Below are 24,989 nucleotides of genomic sequence, written 5' to 3'. Positions count from 1 at the left end.
GGATAGAAACTTCTCAGAACAAATTTCTTACATCAGCAGCTCCACAAGTCTTCTGCAGACTCCTGCATCAATCACAGCCTGGATTTTATCATTGGGGCCATCAGACAAGTAGGACAAAGCCCAGCAGGCATCAGCTAACACATCTGTATCGTTGACAAAGAGGAGCCAGGAAAGCACACTAAGACAAGGTGAAACCTGTAAGACATTAAGAGATACATAAACTGTGCAATTAAAAGGGCCAGAAGATCTAGTAACATGTCATATACAAAATTAACTGACATTATAGGACTAGGCACTGTCATCTGAGGTTCAATACTCCAAAAATTTCCAACCTAGGTAGCAGGGCTGTAGCCATGCAAGTAAAGAGCAGCATGTCAGCAGAAAAGCACTACAAGAGTTCTTTGGCCTCTACAGTCCATCTGGCAACCTAAGCTCATACTTGTCTGCTAAGATGTGCCATACTTTGAACTACAGCAGCCAAGATGCACAGAGTTTTGTTTTGCTGTGGGATGGTCATCTTCAGTACAGGAACAGTAACAAAAAGCTAGGAAGCAGCTATATTAAAACAGTGGTTATGAGTATCTGCTGAAAGGACTAAACATTCAAAAACTACGTCTGTAAGAAGCCCATATATTGTTTTAGAGGAGTTCTGAAATATTTCAGCTATTTAGTCCAAGTTTCACCACCCTCGTTGCTTATTTGGCTACCACCACCTCGCTACACATTTCCTTTCAAACGTCTCTTACCTTGGCAAAATCTGGAGGAGGGTTTTTCCCTCTGCAGAGGTTGGACAGAGCCCATACAGCATTTCGGGTCATAGTGAGACGGTTCTGTTTCGAAAGCAATCTAAAACAAACCAACAAAAATTCCAACCTTTGCTTTTGAAAAATCAAAGCCAGGCAACCCTGTAGGGTCAACTGCATTAATCATTAAAATAAACTCAGGCCTAGATTTTAACATACACCAGGGCAAAATAAGTCAGATTTTTTTTCTTTCCTATAACAATATATCATACAGTGCTTGATGGCTGGATACTAATACACATGCTAGACACATGAATCCTAGTATCCCAACAAAAGCAACAACCATTACACTGAAAGTGCGTTCATTTATTGGCCTAAATACTGATGTAGCAGATTAACAATCAAAAGGCACAGGAACTGTGACAAAATCACTCAAAGTAGGAAGACCTGCAGGCAGCTTTGGAGAACACTCTCCTCACTGAACTGCAGTTAGCCTCAAACTATCAGCCCCACTTTTACATTTCTGCATGTTAACTAGCGAAGGAGAACAAAAGATCCTCAGAAAATGTGTATAATCAGGTTAAGGGTTTCCCAAACATTCAAGGCAGTTACGTATCTTACAGCAAGCACTGTCTATAGACTTTCTGTGCACACTGGCTCCAGTCCTGGCATAAAACAGCCTTGCCAGCTGCATTCTTGTTATAACACAATCCTACGGACCACCCTAAACCAGTCTCTTCCTGCAGTTGTTAAGACATCCACACACCAGCTGCAGGGTTCAAACTCTGCTCCAAAACAAAACCAGGATGCTCATCTATGTGATGAACTGTAATACTGGCATCTTCATGAGATCTGCATACCAAAACTGCCCTCTCACATTAAAATAATCACACTTGACCAAAGCTGTATGAGCCACTGTGACACTGTGAGTCCCCTTATGTGTGGCACTGAGAAAGATGCCTGTGGAGTTGGTTAATTAAGTCAGACACGGTGTGAAGCCTCTAAACAAAGCAGTTTCTTGATAATTTAGAGATGACTAGTCATAGCACCCTTTAGCCTAGGAGGAATGCAGTAAGGCAAGACCTAGTTTTTCCGCAACTGTAAGTTTCTTTTTCTCATAGCCAGTCCATACTGTACCAATGTGTTTCTGAGTGCACTGAAGAATTCCACTGCCTCAGAGCCTGCAAAGGACAGAGACTAATTTGGACATGACAACACAAGGTGGCGTCACTGCTGCAGCAATAATACGGTCCTTCAGCAGAGGCCCATCAAGATAATTAACAGACAGGAGAAATGACACACAATAGGATAGTTAGAGACCTGGATTTGTTCAGCCTTAGGAGACAGCTGTATAAGGGGAGATTATAACTGCTGCCTAACAACACTTTAATGTGTACATATAGAAAAGAGCGCGCAGGGACAGGACAAGAGGCAACTGCCACAAAGTATAACACAGAAAATTCTGATTAGGTATCAGAACGTTGCTTTTCATCAAGCCATAGTCAAACACTGCAACAGGTTGCCCCAGGCAGTTACGGAATCTACCTCTGATGTTCCAAATTTGACTAGTTAAGCAATCTAATCTGATCCCACCTACTATGAAGAAAGGCTTTGACTAGATGACCTCCAGAGGTTCTTTCAACTTATATTATTCTATGACTATTATATTAAGCCCAGGTATCCACCCACCCTGTAAAATAAAACAATTCCATCTTAACTGCTTCTAAAACACATTTCCATTTTACAGCTCCATTACAAAAGTAGTTCAGTAGCTACCATCAAAAAAATCTGATTACTCCATAATAAGAAAAAGCCATTATTATTCTTCAAGGCAAAAAACAAACTTCAGTCTTACTATAGAGACTCAAGCAAAATTCTGGTAAAACATATCAAAAGAGACTTACTGCAATAAAGGGGGCAAGATATTACAGTCCAGTACGTAGTCTCTACACATAGTGCTGTCTCCAGCAATGTTGCCAAGAGCCCATACCGCCTGCAATGAAAAAACAATAGTAATTGCTTTTATTTTTCCAATTCAACCAGTTTACTGCACGTATTAGAGTGGGAGACATTCTGTTTTCACTGTTAGATCCTGGACAAAGTACAGAAGGGGAATGCATTCTGGTTGAGTATTACATATATACATCCAAGCTCATTATACAGTTCAGAAATATTTACAGAACTAAGAGGAATACCAAAACAACAGGTGTGTCTCCAAAGACTTTGCAAGCAGACATAACCTTACTCTGTCCACAACAGATGAACTTATCTCCTCAGGCTTAATAACATACTAATTCTACAGTCCTCATTCAGACCTGATTCAAGTCCAGATGTTCATAGCTCAGGTCAAGCAAGTTTGTATCTACCCAAAAACATTTGGGTGGAACAGCCCATATTAGTATTTCCTAAGAAGCCATTAAAAACATGCAGTTTTTCCACAGACACATTAAGAATGCTGACCCCAATTAAGATGAAAATGAGAATCTATATGCAAGATAAAACAATATTCAGAACCAGAGTTCAGATGGGCATTGGCATATATTCCTTAAAAGAAAACTATACAAGACAGAACCAGTGTTGCCTATTATGACATAAGCGTGGCAAAATGCAAGGACATCTATTTTCTCCCATGGACGTCAGTACGACTGTAACCTTGCATTTTGAGAAGAAAATATCTAAAATGCCAGAAGATAATTAATGAAGCATGAAATCCATCTTCTGCAGTATGATGAGAACAGAAGGTTTGATTTATACGCTTGGGTCAAGTGGTGGTTTTGACATGACTGTCCACTAGTACAAAAGCTATAACAAAGGAAAAAATAAAAGTTGTCTACAGGAAGTATCAAAGCCATTTTATGAATTCCACGTGATTTACAGACTGTATTTTGTCATAGAAGTAAGTGTATGAAATTCCCAATTGCTATTTATTTCAAGTTAGCAGAGGGCTAATGTCCTATCAAAGAGATACATTCATCTGCTTATTTGGTAAAACCCACATAATAGCTACACAACTGTTGGAAATAGTTCCAATAATGCACATTACAAAGAAGACAAAAGCAATTCTATTTATTGTGGATAGCAGAAGAATGTCCTCCCCAGATCTCTCTTCAGTTGAGGATTATGTATTACTTTGCAGTAAGATGTGTTATACCTCATAACTATTTCTCTAACTGAACATACGTAAGTTCCCAACACAATAACATGTTTTTCTCTCCTTATCTCTACCTGAAATAAATTATTCCCCTAAAGCAACTGACAGGATAAACCAGGCTTGTCACCTAAGGGAAATTCTCCAATCACCTGAAATAAACGCATTTGCTCATTATCAATATGATGTCAACTGATTTGCTGCATTAGACTTCTACTGTAATACAATTTTAAACAGTGCAAAAAGATGCTACTTTAAGAAACAAGACTCCAACCACTGTAGAGGCCCAAAACCACTGGCAAATCCTGCAAGGTTAATACAGCTAAAACCTTTTGTATATGCAAAATATAGATACAAATGTCAGCTTGCTAGATACAAAATAAAAGGACTCCTCTGTACCAGTATTACCACAGAGAGATAAATCAGAAGTCCCTAAACTGCCAGTTGTTAAAGACACCAGGAGACTATTCTGGGAAAGGATTGGTTTGTTTTATTCCCCTACAGTTTTCCAGGCTTCTGCTGTCAGCCAGAGACAGAGCACAAGGCTAAACTGACTTTGCAGAGAGGGACTCTTCATCAGGGACTGTAGCAATAGGAAACTGGGCAGTGGGTTAAAACAGGGGAGGTTCAGGTTAGATGTAAAGAATAAGTTCTTTACTTTAAGGGTAGTAAGGCACTGGAACAGCTTGCTGGAAGAAGTGGTGAATGCTCCATCCTTGGCAGTGTTCAAGGCCAGGCTGGATGGGGCTTGGAGCAAGCTGGTCTAGTGGAAGGTGTCCCTGCCCGTGGCAGGGAGTTGGAACTGGATGAGTTTAAGGTCCTTTCCATCCCTAACAATTCTATGATTGCTACACAATGTCCCCCCCCAAAACTTATCTTCACCATAAAAATTATTTTTCATTCAAATTCTTAGTGTTTTCCAACCGTTATGACAACACTTTGCCTGAAATAAAAGTATAACCTTGGGTCTAGCAGCCTCATAGACTCAAGACGGATAAGGCAGGAAAAACTCAGCTTTAAAACCAGAATATATACCACCTCCTGCAAAATGTCATTTGTATTAGAACTGTAAGAAGCCACACTTGTTGCCCACTGCAATGTTTGTGTTTCTGCAGCAACAAGAAGCCCATTAAATAAATCAAAGATCTCAGCTGGTTTCCAAATAAACTTGTGGATCCTCTAAACAACATTTAGGGATAAAATAAATTAGAATTATCAGTAATTTCCTTTTATTGAACATGCATGTAACTTTCTATGAAGATACAATCTCCTTGCCTGGACACCCTTACACATATTAAAACACCCCTGGAGGAAGTGTTTTACTTCTCTGTGGACTTTGCTTCTGCCACTGTAGCAACATTATTTTTAGGGTTGACAACAGTGATAATCACTTAAGCCAAGAATCCATTCTGATCCTGAATGACAGACTCGCTTTGCAGCAGGAAACCTCACATCAAAAACTCTGACCAGAGAACTCAAATAGAGGGGTTTTTTTTTGTTGCGACTCTCAATTTTTTATAGCAAGAGTAGTCTGCCCCAGTAGCCTTATATCACAGGGCCTGGTAAGAGGGGATGCTGCAAGGAATCCTTGTAATACTAATGACTGATAGTACACAAGATGCAAAGAAATTGAAATATCTTCAGAGAAATATGCAAGGTTTCATTCAACGAGGCAGATTTCTTTCTTTAAGGCATTACTTCAGCTCTTCACATAAGTGAGGAACATAAGTCGGCCTCATTTAAACTCTTTCTCATCAGACACTGCTAAAAATACAAAGCTCTGTCATGGTTCCCACAGAACACATGTGAACAATGAAAAGCTGCTTCAGGTTTTGTTTGCCTGAATAATGTTCCATGATTTCCACTGCTTCTTTTGTGCACTCTCAAGATGCAAATGGACTTTGCTTACTGTAACATTTTGGCTTTTTTCTACACATCCCAAACATTTTAATCTTCTTTTCTGGATAGCAACAGAATTAAATGGATATTTCAGTCCATTAAATTTCAGAGTTTATTACATAAAAAAAATTGACTCTAAAAAAAAACTTCCATTTTGGTACTTTCCAATATCTACATCCAGACCTGAAGGTGGAAAGAACCTGCAATTTTAAGATTTTGAGTGTGACTTTTTAACCAACATCTGAGGTATCAAAGTTGCATGCAGCCCGAAAATGCAAATGCTGCCTTTTCAACTGACAGTGTTGATTTTCACACACCTGTATAAATTTCCATTCATTGCAAAGAGCAAAGTAGGGATTGTTGCAGACCCTGAGTTTATTTTACTCATTTTTAAACTCCAGTGTTTTTTCTGTAGAGCTGGACAACTCAGTAAAGTGCAAGTTTTGTAGAGTACTTCTGAGCCATATTGTGCCTTCTGTGAATAATCCATGTGCTTTCCTTCAACCCTCCCACTTTTCCCTGGATTCTGAAGGCTCTTAGCCATTATTTCATTAGGCCTTTGGATATTTAAACCAAGTTCTAAACCAGCCATCTACAGTGCATACAGTCTGTGCCTCTCAGTGGAGAGGCAATACTGCAAAGTGAAAATCAACACTTTCTCTACTTTTAGCTGCTGATTTGGGAAATGTACCTAATGCCGGGGTGAAGACTCTGAAGATTAGCTTGCATACAAGTGTGCTTGCGTAAATGGCCAGAAGGAAGGATACCAGAAGACCAAATTCCCAGGAGATGACTTCTACTGTGCCCCAACACAGAAAACACCTTTCTTTCAGTTGCTAGGGTGGTCATAGCTCCGTATTTCTCACATCTTACCCACCCAAACAGAGAAAGTAGCTCATACTCCTGCCTCAATTGTTTTTCCTAATTTAATTGCCAAGACCTAGTTAGCAGGACTTCTAATGTAAAAGCCAAACAGAACTTTAACACCACACTCACAATCATCTCTGCCAAACAAACGATGGTTACAAAAAGGAACCACAATACAACTAGAAATGAAACAATACTGAGGGAGAAACACATTAGTTGCTTTAGCTGAAAATACAAATGCTCCCAAAGGAGAACAGGGCAGCTGGGAATGGTCCTACCAGTGGCTGCCTAGCAGAGCATAGTGACACATACCTGTCACTGTGAGACAACCTCAGCCATCTCGGACAGAGAGCATGATGCCTTGCATGGCTTTTGATGGAATTTCAATGTTCATCAGGGAAACTGAAGCTGACATCCAAGTTTGAAATACCTCAGCAAGGGAACTCAGAAAAAAAACTGCAGCTAAGACATTGCTGAAGCTAGATCAACCTTAAGCATGTCTAAAGGGCTTTGATGAAGTCCTTCAATGTAAATAATTTCAGGCTGGCATATCTAAATTTCTAGATGCCTTTTGGAAGAAAAAAATGCGGCAAGTGGAAGAAGGCCAGGACACATGCCACAGACTAAACCTCAAAATCAGTACAACAAAACCAGAAACAGAGAGAGGTGGAGAGATGCAGCCAAAGTGGGTTTACTAAATAGTGGAGATGTAGCTTCTGTAATAAACTCAGTTTTTTTGATGGGAAAAACAAACGCCAAATGGTTTGACCACTGATCAAAGAGAAAGACTGATAAGACTTAGTGCAAACAAAGAGTTAAAGGACAGTAGGGTAATTAAATGTCAGCCTGCATAGCTTAATGGGAAACAGATCTTGTAAAAAGATGTAAGATATACTATCATTAAAATACATGCTGTTTATTAAACACAACTATAAAGATTCCCTTACACAGACGTTTATAAAACCGCTGATTTAGAATCACAGTAGACTCAGAGACTAGCACATCAGATTAAAACTGACCTATAAATATGAAAAAATAACTGTTAGGAAAATCATGTATTTGCTCCTCAACCACTGCTAAGGGAAGTGTGAAATAATACAAATTCAATGGTGTAAGGCTGTAAGACAAAAATCACTGGATAATGATTAGCCAAGTACGTAAAATTAAAATACTACTATTTTTTTGTTGTTTTGTTTATGCTGTGCTACATATTCAAAGTTACTAACATTTCCTTCCACAAAATTATTATGCCATTTAGCACAAAGAATGGCTTACTAAACACAGCCTTCAATATAGCTTTTTTTTTTCTTCACCTTTTACTACAGGGTTATAGAGCTTTTGGCCCATCTACCCTGAACATGTAGGTTTATTTTCTGTATTTTCCTGTATTTTTTTAATTTGTTGCAAATGTAGCAAGAGTTGCTTCCAAATAATCACCTTTAGAGTACTATTGTGAAAGAAAATAAAAGTCATCATTTTACAGGGGAGAAAATTATGGCTGAATATCTTCCAGCTTGAGAAGTCCAGGACCAGATCTGCTCAAAACACAGACCCAACTACAAAAGTCCCCTGAAAACGCACTGAGTTGTCCTCAAACAGAAAACAAAACAGGAATATTTCACAGTGAGCATTCAAAACACACAGAACCAGTATCCACTTACTGAAAGTGAATACAAATTGTCCAGCATCAGACACTAAGCAGAGTAACATTTATCTCAGAAACCTGCAGTCACCTTAATCATAGGATCTCTTCCTTTTCCTCCTTCATTCACTATAATGTGTGCCAACTTTAACAAACAGGGCCACAGTGTGACAAGTAAAAGCCTCCTCTACTACCCACTGATTTGTTACCAGGGCAACAATCTGTACGGCTGACTGAATGAGACCACAGTCATCTGGAAAGTACTAGCAATTGTGTACTAATGCTACCAATGCAGTACAAGAGCTAATTTTCAAGTGCTTATTGCTTTTAATTGTTGCTTTAGTAGATATTATGGTGACATGTTTGGGTTTTGTTAAGCTGTTGGATAAACCCATTCCTTTCATGTTGGCCTGCATGAAAACCAAGCTGAGAGTAAGGCTGCAATCTCTAAACCTGCAGCATGGAAACCCACTATGAAAAGATGTAGGTAACAATTCACAGTGGTGTATCTTCCTTCTTTAGTACAGCTTACTACAGAGCAATGTGTAGTTAGTATTTAGAGGCTTACTGGTATCAGAGAGATCATGGATTCATTACCTGAATTGCACAGAGAAGTATTTCCCAGCAATTACAATCCACTCCACCTGCCTGCAACCTGAACTTTAACATGTCAGCAGTTTATTATGAGGCAGACAGAGAAGGAGACAGATAAACTACTTAACTGTGGCCCCTAAGCTCTTCTGTTAATTCAGACACGTTAAGGCTGAAGGCTGCACAACTCATTCTAAAGAGGTTCGGTCTTCCCACCTGCTCTCTGAACATCAGCAGGGATGACAACCACCTAGTAAAAAAACCAAGTTAGCTCTGTACTGAAGACCATTAGGAGCAAAATAAAAATGGAGCAGCCCTTACCACACTTAAAGCACCTATCATTCTGCAGGAACAGCGTTGTACAAGTGATCACTGAATTTGGAAACTAATACCACCAATTTCAACCCCCAAAACATTTAAAAAGCACTGTATAGCTAAGTCTGGATGGATCTCCACATGGGCAGAACATAGCATTTGCCTGCCATTTTGGCAAGCTCCCTATCCCATTTCTAGTTTCTACAACAACAGACTCATTTCCTCAAAGAAAGTTAAAATAAATAGACAATCCCCCATGTTATTTCCTTTAATATAATTCCATTTTTTCAAGCACCTGAATTAAGTTTATCTTTAAAAACCTTTTCAAAAATAATTCAGCCTGAGACAGACCAATGAAAATGGAAAGTTGCAGAGCAGAAGAACTAGAGAGCTATAAGCAACTGGGGGGGGAAGAACCTATCTGTCTTGCAGAAAATGTCAGGTAGCTTTAAGTATGTGCATTCTTAGCCAGTTGTAAGAAAGAGAGACAAGTAAAACAGAGCAATCCAATGCTTATGAGCTGGGACTCTTCCAATCATGCATCTCAATACAGTCAAATGCAAGGTCAGACATCTAGCAACAGAGAACAGAGGTCACACAGGATGGAGAACTGAACCCTGGAGTCAGTGACTGAAAAGAACAATGGATCAATCTGGATAATCATCTTAACCTGAGCTTGCAGCCAGCTTCTGGTCAAAGAATCCACAAAAGTATCTTGGATATTTACACACCAAAGTATCAAGTAGAAATGAAAATGAAGTACTATCTCTGCAAACAGCACTGTGCTGGAAGAGTGCTACTGGAATATCCAGTGCTTGTAACTTCACCACCATGAAAAGATACTGATCAAATCAATGCTCAGAAAAGGGTCACCAAAAACCAAACAGATCATCACAGAAATACCCTTATAATGAGAACTCAGAGCTCAATTTCATTTCCTTAAGAAAAGCTTCATCTATGGACCACAAGTAGCTATAGGGAAAAAAAAAACAGAGCTTACTGATTGAATGGACAATGAAACGAAAGAAAATACCTGGACCCAAAGCTACTTAAATTTGTAAAGTAAAGGTACATACTTTCAAGTCAGGATTAATATTAGCTGAAACTCTTATTTGTTAACACAATTCATATTTCATCACCTTTAGTCTTCAAAGCCAGATTATATGCCTGAAATACATTCTTGGTCAAACATAAGTTATGGACCTCATGCAGAAATTACTGAGTCAAATGTTTGTTCTGTGCTTTACACTGATCCCATTGAGCCTTAGAAGTATATACATATACTCTATAAGGAATGTAAAGAACAAACTAGTTTTCTCTGTAGAGAACAAAGTATCATTTCCATTCATGCTTTATCTGCAAGAGAAACAAACATGAACTTTCTATCTCTAAAGCAATTTTTTTAAACAAGGCTTTTTATATCCTTCAATACACAGAAAAATATTAACCTGTTAAGAGACCAAAATGCACTACCCCCTTGGCTGTGGTTAAATGCATCATTTCCAGAAAAATACTTGCGTAGATATCTTAACACATACTAGGTACAACAACAATGCCATTTCCTCTACAGGCTTTCTTACAAGACAGCCTTGTTCCATTCTGGGGATGGAATTAAAAAACACACAAACCCACAAACCACCAGACACACACATAAAAAAAACCAACCACAACATCATTTTCTATCTTTACCTGTTCCTGTACATCTTCAAACTCTGAACTAAGCAGCTCTATGAAGATGGGGACAGCTCCTGCTTGGATCACTATTCGAGTCTGAAGGGAATTTCCAGAGGCAATATTTGTCAGCACCCACGCAGCTTCAAACTGGAAAACAAGCACAAAAGGCAGTTTACAAGGAGCCTTCCATGCCACACCAAGACTGAAGACCAAATGTCTTACAGACAGAAAGAAGTGTGTAGGGAAAGCATGACATATTACTAACCAACACAGACAATTTGTAAAGTCTGAGAATCACAGTTAAGTCTTAATATCACTTGAAATCAAGACTTGCAGAAGTTCCTTATGAGAACAAGATCAGGTTTGCTGTGCTTTTTCAAATACTGTTTTCTTGCTATGCAAGAAATTCCAGACAAATTATGCTTTCCTACCACTGATACTAGAAACCTACTTTTTACCAGATATTCTCATTGACAACACAGGAGAAAACCAGAGCATAAAGCTACATAAAGTTCCAAGTTCATCAACACAGAAGAGTTGCCATATTCAATTCACCATACCTATAGTATCTGAGCAAAAATATATTTCACTGTTTCCAGAATGAACTGAAAAATCCTGTCCTTCTACAGCTAGGCTGGACACTGAAATGCCTAGAACAGCACACCCAATCTTTGCCTGTGCCAAGGAACAGTTCTAGAAACACTGACAAAGCAAAAACAAGTATTAAAAAGTCAGGTCAAGACCAACTTCCTAATTGTTCACAGCAAAAAAAGTTCTACCTGCAGTCCCTGAGCTGTCAAGCTGGTAGGCAAATTTGGCAAGACGATGGAAAATGGATCAGTTGGAATGGACTATCATGAGAAATGTATTCAGGTTTATATTTTAAATGCTTTGTTTCAAACTTTAGGAAAAGCCTGGAAGTTTCAATTTGATTTTTGCCTTTTCTGTGTAAAAATTAATACAATACACATTACACCAGTAAGGCCACAGTAATTTGACTCAGTCTACAATTGCTTCTGAAGTTTTTTTAAACTAGATACATATGCATTTGATGAAGTATCCTCTACCTTTATTTTCCCTTATTATTCAAATATGCCCTTGAAAAAGGGAAGCTTGCTCCCCTTTATCTGCCTGTCTTATGTTTCCATGCTAGAGTCCTATCAGTAATAAAAGGCATTCCACCATTTTTACATCAGACCACTTATAAACTTTCTCCTGGAGCTGCAAATCAACTGGCTTAAATCTGATACATACTCTCAGTTACTCCCACAGACTCTTCAAAGGTAGCTAACAGACATCTGCAATTCTGTGGATATCAATTTGAAAAGTAATTCCTCTAAATGATACTTCTTTTCCACTGTTCAAGAAAAAAAAAGTATCCATTTTTTTTGTGGATCTCCACTCACCAAAATTTGGACATCACATGGCATTAAAAAATGCCTTACACATTTTGAAAAACACTGACTCTAACCTATATATTGTATTTAATGGTTACCTGTTAACATTTTTTTCTTTTACTAAATGATTCCTTTTCTTGCATTTCCTACTACCCCAGAAGAAAGAACTCTGATCAGAAAAAGGGACAGCTGGAAATGAGAAGCAACGTCAAGACAAATTAGCCACCACTGTAGCAGATACAATTTAGTTTTTGCCATCAAAGCAAGTTTCAAGATTTCTATGTTTATCATTACAGATTCCAATTCTAAACTTCCTTTAATTTAATCAAAAAATTAAGTCATTATTTTAAAGATATAAAACTGTTTTCAATTAGAACAAAAAAGACAAACACTAAAGTTTAGTTTGATAGCTTTTCATCTGTTGAGGTCCAAATTTCAAACTCTGTTTTTGTTACATGATGAAGTGGAAAGACCCCATCATAGCAACTCAAGAGGTCTTATCTCTCAGCCCTGTCCCCAGAGGTCTTGCTACAAAAATTCCACAGTTAAAATAGCATTTTTAACCTAGTGAAGAAAGAGAGAAGTAAAGCTAATTAAACAAATATTTGACTTCTTTTTCTACCAACTTTCACCACCAAATGCCTTTCTAATATAGGAAGACATATTTATATTTGTATACCTGTAATGTACAGTTTTCTTTTCGTTTGAGGAACTCCACAAACCTGGCCACCACTCCTGGTGTGCTTATGACTTCATCTATTGGGGGATTTGGTTCTGTGTAAAATAAAGAGCAAGTTAGATACATTCATTTATTTGTAGGGAAATTCTCAAATTCATCAAAATAATATCCACTGACATACTGACTACTCCTCTTTTCTGAGAGTGGTTTTTTCCTACAATACTACTTTAGCTTTACTAAAAGACAATGAACTCCTATCTGTCACCATAGGAAGACTCCAGCCTGAATTTTGAGGTAATGAAGTAACATGACTAAAACCACTAATGCACTCAAGCATACCTACTTCACAACAGCAGTTCTGTGAAATCACTCTGGCATGCACACATGCAGAGAAACATCGCTATATCAGCATATTTTAGCCATGGAGACACCACCTACAATATTTAAACTTACACCCAAGAGTAGACATCATGTCTGCATCACTTAATAGTTATACAAGAAAATCACAAGGAAAGGACTATTATATACATCTCACTGCCATTTTGCAAAACAGAGCTTCACCCCCAAATTCTGTATGAAACTCAGTCTTTATTGCTGTCAAAGCAAAAACACGTGCCAGGGACATTTTAACATTTTCTACAAGTAATTTCAGCCCTTACCTTTAGAAAGAAGCTTTCGGAACTTCTGGGTGGCTGAAAGCTGTTGTTCTGGACTATTGGAGAAAATCATCTCAATCATATCAGAGGTGATGACTGCACTCTAGGATTCAGGTGGGGGAAAACAGAATGAAAGTGATAGGGAGCAAGAGCGAAAACAAAATCTGAAATTAATGGTAAAAAGGTTACAATGTTTGCTAAACCAGTATTAATTTTATCTCTTACTGAGTAAACACATAAGACCATGATGAAAAACAAATGAGTTTTAAATATAAATAAATTTACATTACAAATACATTTATTAAAGTACAAACTTATTTACATCTACATAAGCAGTATCTTTCTTAAATGTAGTCTTTTCTTTCTGGAAGCCAAAATTCAAGTTTTACTTTACATAGAGGAAAAAAAAAAACAAAAACCAAAACACCACAATCACTCTTCAGAATGTCTCACCAATATTCTCTCCCCTTTCTATCCTCTCTCCCCTCCTCTAACACTAATGTAAAATTGTCCACTTTGACACAAGGCAGTTTAAATTGGAATAGCAATTACTGTTATGCAAGAACACCACTTCAAGTATGCTGTTGTTTAGGTTTCTGTAACATGTACATTTTGACTCATTCTCTTACACCAAAATGTACAGGATCTGTCACTTTTAGAGGAGTTGACAAACCTAATGCTTGTCATCATTATCAAGTAAGAGTATTAAATTTTCCATAATACTGATGTTTCCACTAAGGAATCTAAATTAAATCAGTGACCTTTCTTATGCCAGGTAAAAATCTGACATTCTTTTCATTGTACACATAAACCCATGTAAGAAGAATAAGGAAAGTCAGATTTTTTTCTTCCACTTCTTTGTATCTAAATCCTTAAGACAGATCTGATCCAAACTGTTAGATAGACAGACACACAGTAACAGTGCTGAAAATACTTAAGCACTGTCTGTAACAGCTAACAGCAACTGTTAAGACCCTGAAATGAATGATATCTGAAATAAACTGTATAATGGTAGTATCACAATTAGATAGGCTCCTTTCCTTACTTTTACTAACTATTCATTTAATACATGCTTCCAAACAAATGATTAAGTGGTATTTAGGACTTGTCTGCCATATAAAGGCTATCTTGAAGGGTAAACTAATACATTCTATTAGTGACCTACCCCATTGTTCACAGGCATTTCTCTGTTACTGTGTAGTTTTCTAAGGTGGTGTAACACCCAACAGAAACCAAATCCAACCTGATTTCTAAGAAAACTTTTTTATACTCTGAGTACAAACAAAAGGATGAAGACCAGTAATCAGACTTTAAAGTGAGGACTGCACTTTCCTTAAACCTCTCTGGTATAGCCCAAATCCCTTACCATTTTTCTTTCTAGGGAGAGAACCATGGTAGAGAAACAGGGAGAAAGCAGAAAAGTCTAATTTGCACTAAAAGTTTTATCTCTAGGGAGAAACTCTGGCTTGGAAGGGAGTTTAGGACACATGCACATAGATAAGCTAGGTTTAGCTGTATTTCCAACATCCTGGCTAAAAATGGCTGCCCCTCAAAGTCCACTAACAAAGATTTCCACTGAGCCTCTTCTTACTTTGTAAACAGCAATAATACGTTATCTGGTTTGTATTTTCAAATTTCAAGCATTATGAAATTCAGATTAAAAAACCCCAACCCTGGGCAATAGTTTGTCATCATAAAATATTATCCATAATCACTCATATTGAAAGTAATCAGTCTGCCTGGAACAATGACTTTTTCTTTCACTTGAAAGTATATCCACCAAGCAACCACTGTCTATAATATTCTTCTCTCACGTAATCTGTTTTAAGGCAGTTGACTGAGACAGATGTTTACGAGTTGTCTTCTAAATTCCACTCCCCTCAAGTCACTGCACAACAAGCCTCCCCAGTTTCAACAAACAGTGTATTCCTTTCTCATCACTTACAGAAGTCATCTCCATGTTGTTCATCTGAGCCTCATGGAAGCCACCATCTGACATCACTTCCTCCTCTGCCTCTTCCTCAGCTGTTGCAACATTTCGGCGTTTAAACAGCTAAAGAGATAAAGTATTTAAGATATATAGTAAATACCAGGCTGCAATAAAAAAAAAAACAACATATGCTATCACCTGAAAGAAGCTAATACACTGGCTACATGGCTCCTCTTCACGGTAATGAAGAACGTTTAGTCATGGAGTAAATGAAAACAGCAATGGGCTCCACCTACAAGACACCTATAGCTTCTGGACAAGTGTTTTCTTGCTGAGGACTCAAAAGACCTGAAAAACTGCAGTGTGTAACAGATCTTTGTGGATCACATGCAGAAGCCAGAATGAGAGGGCTTTGGAGGATGATCACATAGGACTGAAATTATACTGGGATGAACAGTATTTGGTTGCTACTACCACTTAAGAGAAAATACCCAGTGTGGGATGTCATGAGTAGAGCTAGAGAGGCTACAACTTCTCCCCTTAATCCAACTGTCCCACTGGAAGGAATATTCGCAATAACAAGATGGCTTTTGGGGTGTCGCTTGGCCTGTTGAGTTCAGGAGGCAGGGCTGCAGCACTGAACCATGTCAGACATGCACCAGTACAGACAGGCAAGACAGAGACCTGACAACAGACCTGCTGTTGTTACTCTCCTCTCCAGAGAGGATGGAGAGGAAACAGTAAAAACACATGAAACTGCCAAGTCCACAGCAACACCAGATCAGTGACAGGCATCCTTACAGAATGTTATTCCTTCTAAGCTACTGTATGATGTGCCCACTCGAGCTCAACAAATGTGCTCAAATACAATCTCAAACCAAAACACATACAAACTTCAATCAGCCATGTGCCAAATACATAAAAGAGAAGCAACTATATAGGGTCCAAAACTGCAGAGCTGCAGGCTCTGCTTGCGGCTCTACTTCTGCTCCACTGTTAGTCCAGTTAGGACTAAAAACTTTCCTTAACAGAAGGAAATACTGCCACAAGTTTTATATAGCCAACCTGTGGTTATCTGCTCCACAGTGTTCAGAGGCACGAGTAAGACAGAAAATGACTCATCATTTTCCTAATTTAGTATTACGTACGAAGACCCATGGCACTCTGTGCAACCAATAGTCTGGAAATACTACCTGCACATACCGAGCAAAATCAACAGGAAGTATTGTAATTCCCTCCTAGAAATCTCCCTGTCTTGCCTTGACAGCATCTGGTATTGACACAAAACAATATTGGACAGAATAGATTAGACCTGGCCTACCACTGAAAACACGCTATCTTCATTCTAACTCCAGAAACCTCAACACTGATGAAAAGGGTTCCATTATAGTTTTATTTGAAATTGAACCAATCCCCTAATGCTTCCAATGAACACAACTAAGAACAAAAAGAACTGTTCAGGGCTACCTGTTTTTATCAGAAGATGCTTTTCATCATGTCTTGTGTCCTGGTTTTGGTTGGGATAGAGTTTATTATCTTCCTAGTATCTGGTGCAGTGCTGTGTTTTGGCTTTAGTCTGAGAAAAACGCTGATAACACACCAATGTTTTAGTTGTTGCTAAGTAGTACTTATTCTGGTCAAGGACTTTTCAGTTTCTCATACTCTCATGCCAGTGAGGAGGGGCACAAGAAGCCAGGAGGGAGGAGAGACAAGACACCTGATCCAAACTAGCCAAAGGGGTATTCCATCCCACAGCATGTCATGCCCAGTATAGAAACTGTGGGGAGTTACCTGAAGGGGCCTATTGGTGCTCAGGTAGAGGCTGAGTATCAGCAGGTGGTGAGCAACTGCATTGTGCATCACTGGCAGGGCTTATTCCTTCCTCTATTTCCTATTATTATTATACTTTTATTTCAATTATCAAAGTGTTCTTATCTCAACCCATGGGGTTTTCACCTTTTTTCTGATTCTCCTCCCCATTCCAATAGGGGGGAAGGAGAGTGAGAGAGCAGCTGTGTGGTACTTAGTTGCCAGCTGAGCTTAAACCATTACATCTTGTTAGTGCTGCTGTTTCCTGATAAGATAGAAACCTGCAGAACACCCGCCACCTGGCAGTGTGAACAAAGTTGTAAGAACCAGCAAGACATGAGGAGGCAGAGAAGCTTCTTTTCCAAGCATCTTCTTCTTGATCACTTTGCATACAAGATATATTAAATCCACTACTTAAGGTACCAGCCTTATGAGTATAAACATAGCCTGAGCTTTTTTTTACTTCATGAACTGAAACTTAAAGACAAAAAACTGAGAAGAATGAGGTCAATAACTTATTTCTTCCCTCAAGAAAATCATTACTGCAACTTATAAGGACTTGGTGAGGCCTTCTGCTCCTATTCTAACTGCAATGTTTCCTTCCATTTCACGCCAGCTTCCCACTCTTCGAACAGGGATTAGAGACAGCACAACTCAGGGGGTGAGGGGAAGAAAAAAACTGCCAAAACCTAAACAAAAAACAAACCAGACTCCCAAGTCGCCCTCAGTGCAAGCTGTGCAAGGTCAGACAGCTTTGTTCAAATCACCTTTAAGTTGCTCTGGCCAGTCTTACACTTCAGTGAATGAGGAGCACAGTTCTGTAAAGCCTGCAGAAGAGGCAGTGAGGTCTGCAGGTGACTGATTTCAGACTATGTATGAATTTCACTGGGCAGGAACAACTAACAAGGGGCTTGGGAGAAGCAAAGAGCCAGAGACGGTGCAAGACAAGACTGTTTAAGGACTGGTTACAGTTACCCCAACTGTAGTACAGTACCTGTTCCTCTCTCTTTTGCTTCCGTAGCTGCAGACCCTCTTCCTCCCGCCTGCGACGCATCTCATCAGGATTTAGAGATTTGTTCTTGTAGCTCTTCAGTCGGAAATTCTCTTTTCCTGAGGTCGTCATGGTTCCTTTACAAAGCAATTAAAAAAAAAAGAGAAGTCAGAAAAGAATTCCTATTCAACAGTACAGCATTTTATACCCTGTCTCCATCTCAATCCGTTAGCCAAGCACTTCTAGCCACTTCTATATCTCATCACTTATTTTACAATAACTTGGAAGGTGTAAAGCAAAATTTCACAGAACTGTCACTTTGATGTGCTAGTTCTTCACATCAGATCAACAAATCTTCATTTTACTTTCCAAGGCTGCAAGGCATCAGAAAGTGAAATATTTTATTAAGAAGGAACTGAGATCTGTTAGGCAGAGCACACAACCTGGGCTTAAAAGAAAACCACACTAATAAATCTTAACACTTCTCCACACAGAAAGTTAGCCAAACTAATTGTATAACCCACACTCACTCAGAAATGAGGGGGTCTTAGCTTTTTAGTTTAATTCAGTTTGCAAGTCAGTACAGCAGCCTTTTTTTTTCCCTCCAAATCCACACTTTAAGTTAATTCGACACAATCCCGTGTTCCTTCTATCCAGACAACGTCTACAAGAAAAATTAAATTGAGAGTTAAATTTTAGGTGAGGATGGTTTAACCACCAAAAATGCTCACTCCTGCAAAAGGCAGCAGTACTGTTCTTCCCCTCCTCCACACCTGCAGCCTCTAATCCTGCCACTCACTGCTTATCTAGAAGGGCCTTTTTTCAGCCACTGGCTTCCAAGTATTGTCTTATGTAACTCAGTAGATCAGCATTTATAGCTAGCCATGATGATTTTCACATGTACAGTGCTGCACTTTGGAGTTACTTAGCATAAAACAGTAGCTGTAGAACTGTGTGGAAAGACTACTCCCCTACTCCCCTTAAATCAACGGGGTGTATATCAGGTCTTGAAGTGCTCTGTTCTGCTGGTACTTCTCTCCTTACATCCCCCCTTTAAATCCAAAAAAGACTGGGATTCCCATGCACCTTCATACAGATACAGAATCTCCAATAAACTGCAAGTATCTGCAACTCTGTAGTACAAGATTTAGGAAACTATGCTATGTGGCTTTTAAAGGTCTTTTTACGAATGCCCTAATGTGTTATATTAAATGTGTCACCTACCTCTAATTCCACAAGCACAGAATAACCAGGTGATAAATGATCTCCTGTGCACTTTTTACTTTAAAATGGAGCAACACAAGTGTATACAGACTCTCATCATCTTAGGTTTCCTATTTAAAATACACCAAAGGTGTAACTGAGTCTGCAGCTCCTCTTCTTTCAGTTAGCACAAAGAGTTTTAAGAGATTTAAAAAAAGGATACCCAAATGTGCTTCTTATTAGAGCCTCTTTTGAAGTTGCTGCTACCTGACAACCATTTGTAAGAATTCCAAATGATCAGAACTGACTTTCATCGAAGACATAACACATCACTTCAAATGTTACTGGATTCTGCCAACCGGGATTTAAAAAACTGGTAAGGGACACAAAACTACTGTGTTCAATATCAGCCAGTCACAAATCGCACCGAATGAAAGTGAAACATAAAAACCTGAGCATACAGGAAAGTAATTCAGCCTAATTCTGCTGAAAAGGCTCTTCCTGAAATGGCCTTTTTGTTTTTTTTAAATAGAGGTCCTACAAAAAGATAAATCTCATTAGACCAGAAGTTCCCTACATCATTCTTTAGAGCTTAGGGACCGCTTACTTCACCTTTTTTTTTCTTTTTTAGAGTCTGAGCTGACAATGCTTGTGCTTCTTGCAATATGCTTGGCAGTAACATTTTCTTCCATTTTCAGTTTAACTGACTACTACCTGTACATTAAATATGCAAACTAGTTGGGGAAGCCTTGAATTTTAACAGTGAAAAGAAGTTCAGACTAACAAATACTCAAGAGTAAAATATTTCTTTTGTTTCTAAAACATTTTGAAATACATGTTTGGTATGTCATAGAATCAGCAAAATTAACTCAAACATCAGATGGACAATCATGAGCTCAAAGGACATGCCTAACAAGAAAATAGTTTTGCAGCAATCTGCCCTTAAATATAAATAAACACAGGCACAAACAGCAGCACAGATAAGGCTTTCTGTGAGCCCAACCTCAGGCTTTCTGGGACACTATTAGTAATTATAGAGTCATAGAATGGTTCAGGTTGGAAAGGACCTCAAGATCATCTAGTTCCACTCCCCCTGCTATGGTAGGGACTTCTCACCCTAGACCATGTCACCCAAGGCTCTGTCCAACCTGGCCCTGAACACTGCCAGGGATGGAGCATTCACCACTTCTCTGGTAAAGGGGCAACCTGTTCCAGTGCTTCACCACCCTCACAGTAAAGCACTTCTTCCTTACATCTACCCTGAACTCTTCTTGCTTAAGTTTAAACCCATTTCCCCTTGTCCTATCACTACAGTCCTGATGAAGAGTCCCTCTCCAGCACCCTTGGAGGCCCAATTCTCCGTTTTTGCCTGAAACATGCCTTCTCAAACTCACAAGATTGTATTTGCCACTACTGGGGACTGCAGGACTTCGATAACTCCTGAGATCATTTACCACCTTCTGTTTCAATCTCTAACTTTCTTAAAGAAATCTTTGATGGGGAATATATTCATTTCTTAATACTGAATTTCTCACCTAATTTCTATTACATAGCCCCTCCATATGATGCCCCAGGGTTTCTGAACATCAGTGACACCATCCAACCCCACCATCAGAATGTCCTAAGCATATTCTTCCTCACTGTACCCATTTCCCTCATATCCCAACTTTTGTGTTAGTTTCAATCAATTTCTCTTCTGACTTTAAGGTAATAATTTTCATTTTCCTCTGAGCATTATTAGCCCTCTCCTGTTGTACTTTACATTGTTTCATTTATTGGCAATACAGGCACAGGATTACTTAAATTCTCTGACTTTACCTTAGCTCCTCTACCTAACAGCCTGACAAGAATTTTCTTTTGATTACATCTTTTACAAGCTTTAGATGCAACTTTTGGCTATTCTCATTTCTGACTTTCGAGACAACTCACTTTTGCTGACTAATCCCTTCTGAGTAATGTGCACACTTAAAAAATAGCACACTGTGTTTTACTTGGGAGTAAAGCCTTCCTACCAATTCCTACCACTAAATAACTGGGAAGACAGTTTTTTCTATTCAATCCAACTAATAATGAGTTCAATAATTTATTTCATAGTATAAATCCCAACACACAATCACATACCCATTTTATATACCTGCCTATCTAACCTGTATACCTATCAAAGCCAGTTACTTACTAAAAGCAGCTTTCGTAATATCCTCAGTATCTCCTAAAATCAATTCTTCATCATTACTTTTACTTCCCTGACTACTGGTGAAAAATTCAATGCCCATATCAAGGAGTTCATCTAGCCCACACCTTTAGACCTACTCAGTGTGAGCATACAATAACCCAATGGTATCTGTTACAGTCATCCAAAGATTGTTTGCTATAAATCTCCTCTTCCATTTTTCAGGATGCAGCCTTTCCCCCAGACTATACCACAGAGGCAAAACAGCTTCAAATTGCCTCACCTGCTATCAGCAGCTTTGTTGTGGCTTAACTGAAAATCTTTCAATGGTCACTTTACATTCACCCATGGTAATTGCTTCCTAGCAAATAGCAAAGGCTGGATCTTCTCTGCATTATCAAAAGTAATGCTACTTCTGGTGAAAATCTGTGGTCGTCATGGAAATGTTCTATCCACCTTTACTTTCCTAAACATAGCAGAGTATTTTCCACAATTTTGGATACACCCATCTCAGATAAATCCTCTGGCAACTCAGCGAGTTTTTGTGGTGTATTCTTTGGGGTTGTGTGCAGCACCTCTCAAACCCAAACACTTTCTCCCCCTCAGTTTAGCTGCCATGAAAAAATAATCTATAGTAAAACTAAGAACACCACCTCTTCCTGAACGTCTGCATTACAATCCCCAGCGGTTTTTGCTGATCAAGACAAGTACCCTACCATATGCAGATGTGCTCTAAGCACACATTTCTGGGAAAAAAGAAAAGCACTGCATTTCTCCATGCTCATCAAGTCAAAGAAATTCAGAAGCACTGCAAAACGCAGTGACTTCCTGCAGTGACCTACCTTGTCCCAAGCAATCATCTAGATAGGAACAAAAATGAACTCCCTGCCTTCTTAAATCAGATATCGCTCTTACTAGACGTAAGAGCTTTGCCAGAAGGAATGCCATGTGATTAATACTCTTGGATATGCCACATGTCAGAGGTATCCAGATGTAAAAACAAAGGCTTTACAAACCAAGAACTCCGTAATGGTATATATAACCCAGATGACTGAAACGAAGATTACCAAATACACTGCTGATATTAAAGCCCGTTTTTGACAAATTTTCCTTCTTTGAAATCAGGAGTGGGAACAAGAAAAAACAAGTAAGTAGTTCAGAAGTGTAGACCTGTACAAGAAATTCTCCTTTCCAGTGGAAACACATCAGAACAAGATGACTTGAAAATTAAGGCTGACAAGGAAGTTGAAAAGAAACGGTGTGAGCGATAGAAAAAGTTTTCCTGAAGATCCATGATCTGACATACTACCAGTCTACATTTCCTAACAGAGGCAGTTGTCAGAAGGAAAGGACTCACTGGAAGCATACTTGTGAGCTCTGCTGTACCACCAAACTGCTGTCTCCACTTTAGATTGCTGCTAGAGCGACAATGAAAAGGCACTGTCAGCCCTGAAAGGACAACCCACGCAGGAAACAGAACTGCCAAGACAGAATTCCAAGCAGTTAGAGAAGCTGGAACTATTCAAGGGAAGAAATAGTTCAGCTATGCTACAAAACCTTTACTCCCAAGGAAATTCTTGTTTGCTTATTGGCTCTGCCACAGGACTAGAGACCTCTTAGAAAATTAAAGCTGCCTCACAATCATGCTTCTTGACATCACTCCAAACACCTACAGCACAGCCTGGGCAAATGTTTGAGCTCTGATTACAGGATGCATCATCTTCTGACAGCCTTAGCGAGAGACTAGAAAATCTATCCAATTTTTAAAACTATCCTGAAAGCAGCACTTGGTTATCCATTACTCTCATTAACGCACTTCCCTAAAAATCCATCATTTTGGCCACAAATGTATTTGGGTTTTTCCCCCCCCAAGTGAAGTGTAGCCTTTGTAAAGGTCTTCTTATTTGTTTTTTGGCAATTCTAAGGCAATGTTTCCAGGATGCTAAAAGAAGTATATAAATCTTGTGGAAGTAAACTGTCAGCTTTCTTGAAGGTGACAGACAACAACAGGTCTTAATAATAAAGTCATCAACTGAGATTAACGTTATCTCCCCGGAAAAACTAGAACAACACCCTACATTTACCATCATCCTAGAGAGATGAAAACACATCCACCAAGTCTCTACACTGCTGACAATGTTGTTTGAGGGGAAAAAAGAGAAAGAAAATCAGCAGACTGACTTTTACTGTCACCTCCTGTTGTTTGAAAAAATGGCTCAACCAGATAAACATTTTGGTGAGGCTGTATCTGCTTCTTTTCAAAGCTATTTGACAAAGCATACTGAGTTACAGAGGTCTATAACACCCATCAGTGGAAACACCCATATCACCTCAGGAATAGGAGTGCTAACTTTCTAATTTCAAATGTCTTCAGACTCTTGTAAAGCTCAGGATATTCAGACAAAAGGATACACAATCTCAACTACAAAAAGCTATCTTTCATTATTCAAAAACCTGAGCTTAACTTCCTCTAGCTGTAAAATGGGGTTGGGAAACATGTCTCAAGCCCTACAAAATTAGCAGTTAACACTATTTGTAAAGACCTGCAAAGTTTTGCTGATGATACATCAAAACCTAACACTAACAAGGAAACAAAACGATCCTGTGGATTTCCTTTTCTGTGGCTTGGGAAGAAAGCTGCAGCAGTAGGCATGAATGCTATTCACTAGCAGGAACAACACACTTTTCCCTCTGCAGAGCAGCAGAGACTCACACTCTTAGGGCAACCACCACACAACAATGGAGAAGAAACAGAACCACCGTCTTCCACTACCTGAAAGGCCAGAAGGAGCCTCAATTTTAACATAAAAGGCATAGCTAGACATGAATACAAAATATAGCCTTGAATCAGGGTTCAGACTTTTAGAGACTTTCTGACAAATACTGGAAAAAGAGGACTTCTTCATGGAATTGCTGTCCATCTCTGTATCTTTCAAATCTACTTTATTTTGCAGGCTTCCTGGTCCCATTAGGTTCTTCCATGCCCAGAAGTAGGCCTTAATTCACAATTGTTTCTGTTCTACCTCATTTATAAACCTTTGAAATCGCAAAACAAGTACTAATCCACCTAATCTATAGCAAATTTGGCATGTTCTAGCTGTAGACCACTTAACAACTTGGACTGATACTTGCTTAAAAAAGGGAGCATCTCAAAACTTAACTAACACAAGGCCTGAAAAGTCATGCAATTTTGTACAATATGGAGCCTGGTATCACAAATTAAAACCCCTCAATACTGACTGTTGCTCAAAAGCAAGCAAAAAAAAGAGAAAATA

The 24,989-nt window shown here is 38.9% G+C and overlaps 1 protein-coding gene across 2 annotated transcripts in view; it reads right to left on the bottom strand.

Moving 5' to 3' along the window:
- The window catches only part of KPNA1 (karyopherin subunit alpha 1), a 47,654-nt gene that overhangs the window by 16,987 nt on the left and 5,678 nt on the right, over positions 1–24,989 (bottom strand). For both annotated transcript variants that reach the window (XM_057404130.1, XM_057404131.1), the window contains exons 2-9: positions 18,345–18,478; positions 15,557–15,664; positions 13,615–13,714; positions 12,956–13,050; positions 10,895–11,026; positions 2,648–2,736; positions 747–846; positions 32–195 (exon numbers count right to left, since the gene is read on the bottom strand). In XM_057404130.1, the coding sequence (XP_057260113.1) occupies positions 32–195; positions 747–846; positions 2,648–2,736; positions 10,895–11,026; positions 12,956–13,050; positions 13,615–13,714; positions 15,557–15,664; positions 18,345–18,473 (917 nt within the window). In that variant the 5' untranslated portion in view covers positions 18,474–18,478. The remainder of the gene's footprint in view (positions 1–31; positions 196–746; positions 847–2,647; positions 2,737–10,894; positions 11,027–12,955; positions 13,051–13,614; positions 13,715–15,556; positions 15,665–18,344; positions 18,479–24,989) is intronic.

The sequence above is a fragment of the Pezoporus wallicus genome, unplaced genomic scaffold, assembly GCF_028554395.1.
Source record: "Pezoporus wallicus isolate ANWC-B61680 ecotype Strahan unplaced genomic scaffold, APGP_CSIRO_Pwel_v1 contig_6598, whole genome shotgun sequence".
Taxonomy (NCBI): Eukaryota; Metazoa; Chordata; class Aves; order Psittaciformes; family Psittacidae; genus Pezoporus; species Pezoporus wallicus.
This window is presented reverse-complemented; position numbering and strand designations above follow the sequence as displayed.